General features: G+C 44.6%; 1 protein-coding gene across 1 annotated transcript; it reads right to left on the bottom strand.

The window, feature by feature from the left end:
• Positions 1 to 1,430: 1,430 nt before the first annotated feature.
• On the bottom strand, positions 1,431 to 1,730 carry PPTG_22081 (hypothetical protein; the record flags this gene model as incomplete). The annotated part of the gene is made up of 1 exon (XM_008901688.1): positions 1,431 to 1,730. One exon carries the CDS (start codon positions 1,728 to 1,730, stop codon positions 1,431 to 1,433), a length of 300 nt encoding a protein of 99 aa, XP_008899936.1.
• Positions 1,731 to 2,220: the final 490 nt, after the last annotated feature.

Below are 2,220 nucleotides of genomic sequence, written 5' to 3'. Positions count from 1 at the left end.
TGGGGTACTTTCGGGTGTGTCACCTTCTTCCCGTTGCGTAGCGCTGGACCCATCTTGAATTCCGCCGCCGATTACAGAATGAACTCACAGTGCATACTAGTTGGCCAATTGGTCTCAAACATTTAAGTACTGAAATCTCAATCAATCTTTTCTGCGATGTTCCCCTTAAACCTACTCCTAAAAAATGAGTGGGTCGTTTTCGGAAATTACCTGGGGACATCTGAGTGGATATCCACTCAGATAAGAAAATTCCTCCTTAATTGATATCATAACTACCGTATATCACGGTGAACATGTAACCTGTCTAGAACACCTAAACGCGTAAATAGTTTTTACGAAGTATAGATATGTCAAGTATATCTCCAAAAAAGACTCTATTCATGATAAGTGAATAATTGATACAACATGTGAATTGTTACTTAACTGTTTAGACTTATATTGCTAGAACACGCGAGAGTGCAATGTTATGCTATTACAAGTTTTACACCACATTTGGGTACGATACGAATGACCGGTACTGGACTATCTCAAGACTCTAGCTACACATTGTTAGGAGCTCCAACAGGCCACTTTACATGTTCGTCAAAATGGATGACTATTCATCATTTAAAAACATTTAACGGAGCCATGCTGCACCTAGTGTAACCAAAACTAACGCGAACTATTTTCGAAAGACGCATCATTGCTACAGTAGTAGAGTTGATAGATTTTTTTTCCTGCAAGCCAAACAAAATCATGCCTTGCGCGAAGAAGCTTTAAAATTTGCTTTTGTTATACCTTAGGAATCACTGGTAGGCAACAGGTATGCATTGCACTAGACGAACAGGTTCAGACCCTACAATAACTGCCCTCGAAAACCAATCCCACCCCTACTAAACGAAGATTGAATACAAAATTCAAATCACCAGTGACTCGGCGACGGAGAGAGCCACCACTGCAGGCCAAATCCCTATGCAGAAAATTGCTTTGTGCAATGGGCGGCATAAAACAACATAGGGATTCCCTTTAAATCGATCCCAATTGGATTTCATCCTCTTCAATTTCGTTCTACAAGTCAGCGAAGCCAGCTGAAGGCACCGATTCACCTCAGGATGCGCTCACTCTGCACAAGAGGAGCTTAGACAGTGTTTGCTGAGCACACGAAGTGTTTCGAAATGAGAGAAGTTGTACAAGACCAACAGAGCTCTAGGTTATCTATTGCAGGTTTGGTTGCTGGATAATACCCAAAGAAATACAATCGTATTATGATAAAAAAAAAAAAAAAAAAAACGCTCCATGCCTGAACAGTACCTGGCCCGTTAATAGGAAAGTGACTATCTGTACAAAAAATAAAGCCGGTGGTTTGACCATGGTTTTATCCGCTTCTGCAGCTATCCCCTACAAAGTAGATACACTCATCATAAATCAAAATAACGCCAACGAAGCTGTGTTTAGTGGCTCAGACACATTTTCGATTTCCCCCGCTTTGGATGCAATGCGACGCCAAACGCGTTCCCCGCGACGAATCCGACGATTCCGACGAATGCAGCCACATTGAGAAAGACCACTGCGCCGCCGACAGTGGTGCTGGACTCTGTGCCGCCACAGCAACGCTGCGTGGGCTCGATGTGGCCGCGGTGTCGGTTCAAAGCCTGGTGGACAGACAATGATTTCGAGACGTCATTTGCGGCTTGCTGTAAAGGAACGTACCAGGTACCGACAAGGAGGAGCAGTGCGTTAGCGATGGGCATTATACTAACATTTTGTATCTTTTCATTTCTAGAATTATGACAAGCGGTCGCCCACGCCTCTGCAACGCCGAAACGGGATTCCTATTCGAAGCATGGTCAAACTGCGCCAGAATCGGAGCTGTTCATGAATCCTGGTCTCTCCATTACTGTCCATACGATCTTGCACGCACGCCGGAAAGCCGAGAGACCGCACGGCTGTGAAGAGGCCGCGGTAGAACGTTAGACCTATTGGTTGGCCATGGAAAGGCGTGTAATTATTCAGTTTCCTTTTTTAATATGTATCTACATCTCACGCGCCTTTAGAGCGTGTTCGCTTTGTGTCCTAGATGGAGATCGCAGTAGAGAAAGGCACATATCGTCTTGATCTGCGTTCGCTCCAGCTCCATCTCCACACATCATTTTAACCAATAGCAAACTATTATTGTTCGTGCACCACTCTGGCTTCGCAGACACCAAGACACCAAGACAGCTTCATGATGATGGCCCGCAA

Source organism: Phytophthora parasitica (assembly GCF_000247585.1).
Source record: "Phytophthora parasitica INRA-310 unplaced genomic scaffold supercont2.11, whole genome shotgun sequence".
In the NCBI taxonomy this organism is placed as follows: Eukaryota; Oomycota; class Peronosporomycetes; order Peronosporales; family Peronosporaceae; genus Phytophthora; species Phytophthora nicotianae.
The sequence above is the reverse complement of the archived record's forward strand: the minus strand, read 5'-3'. Positions and strand labels throughout refer to the sequence as shown.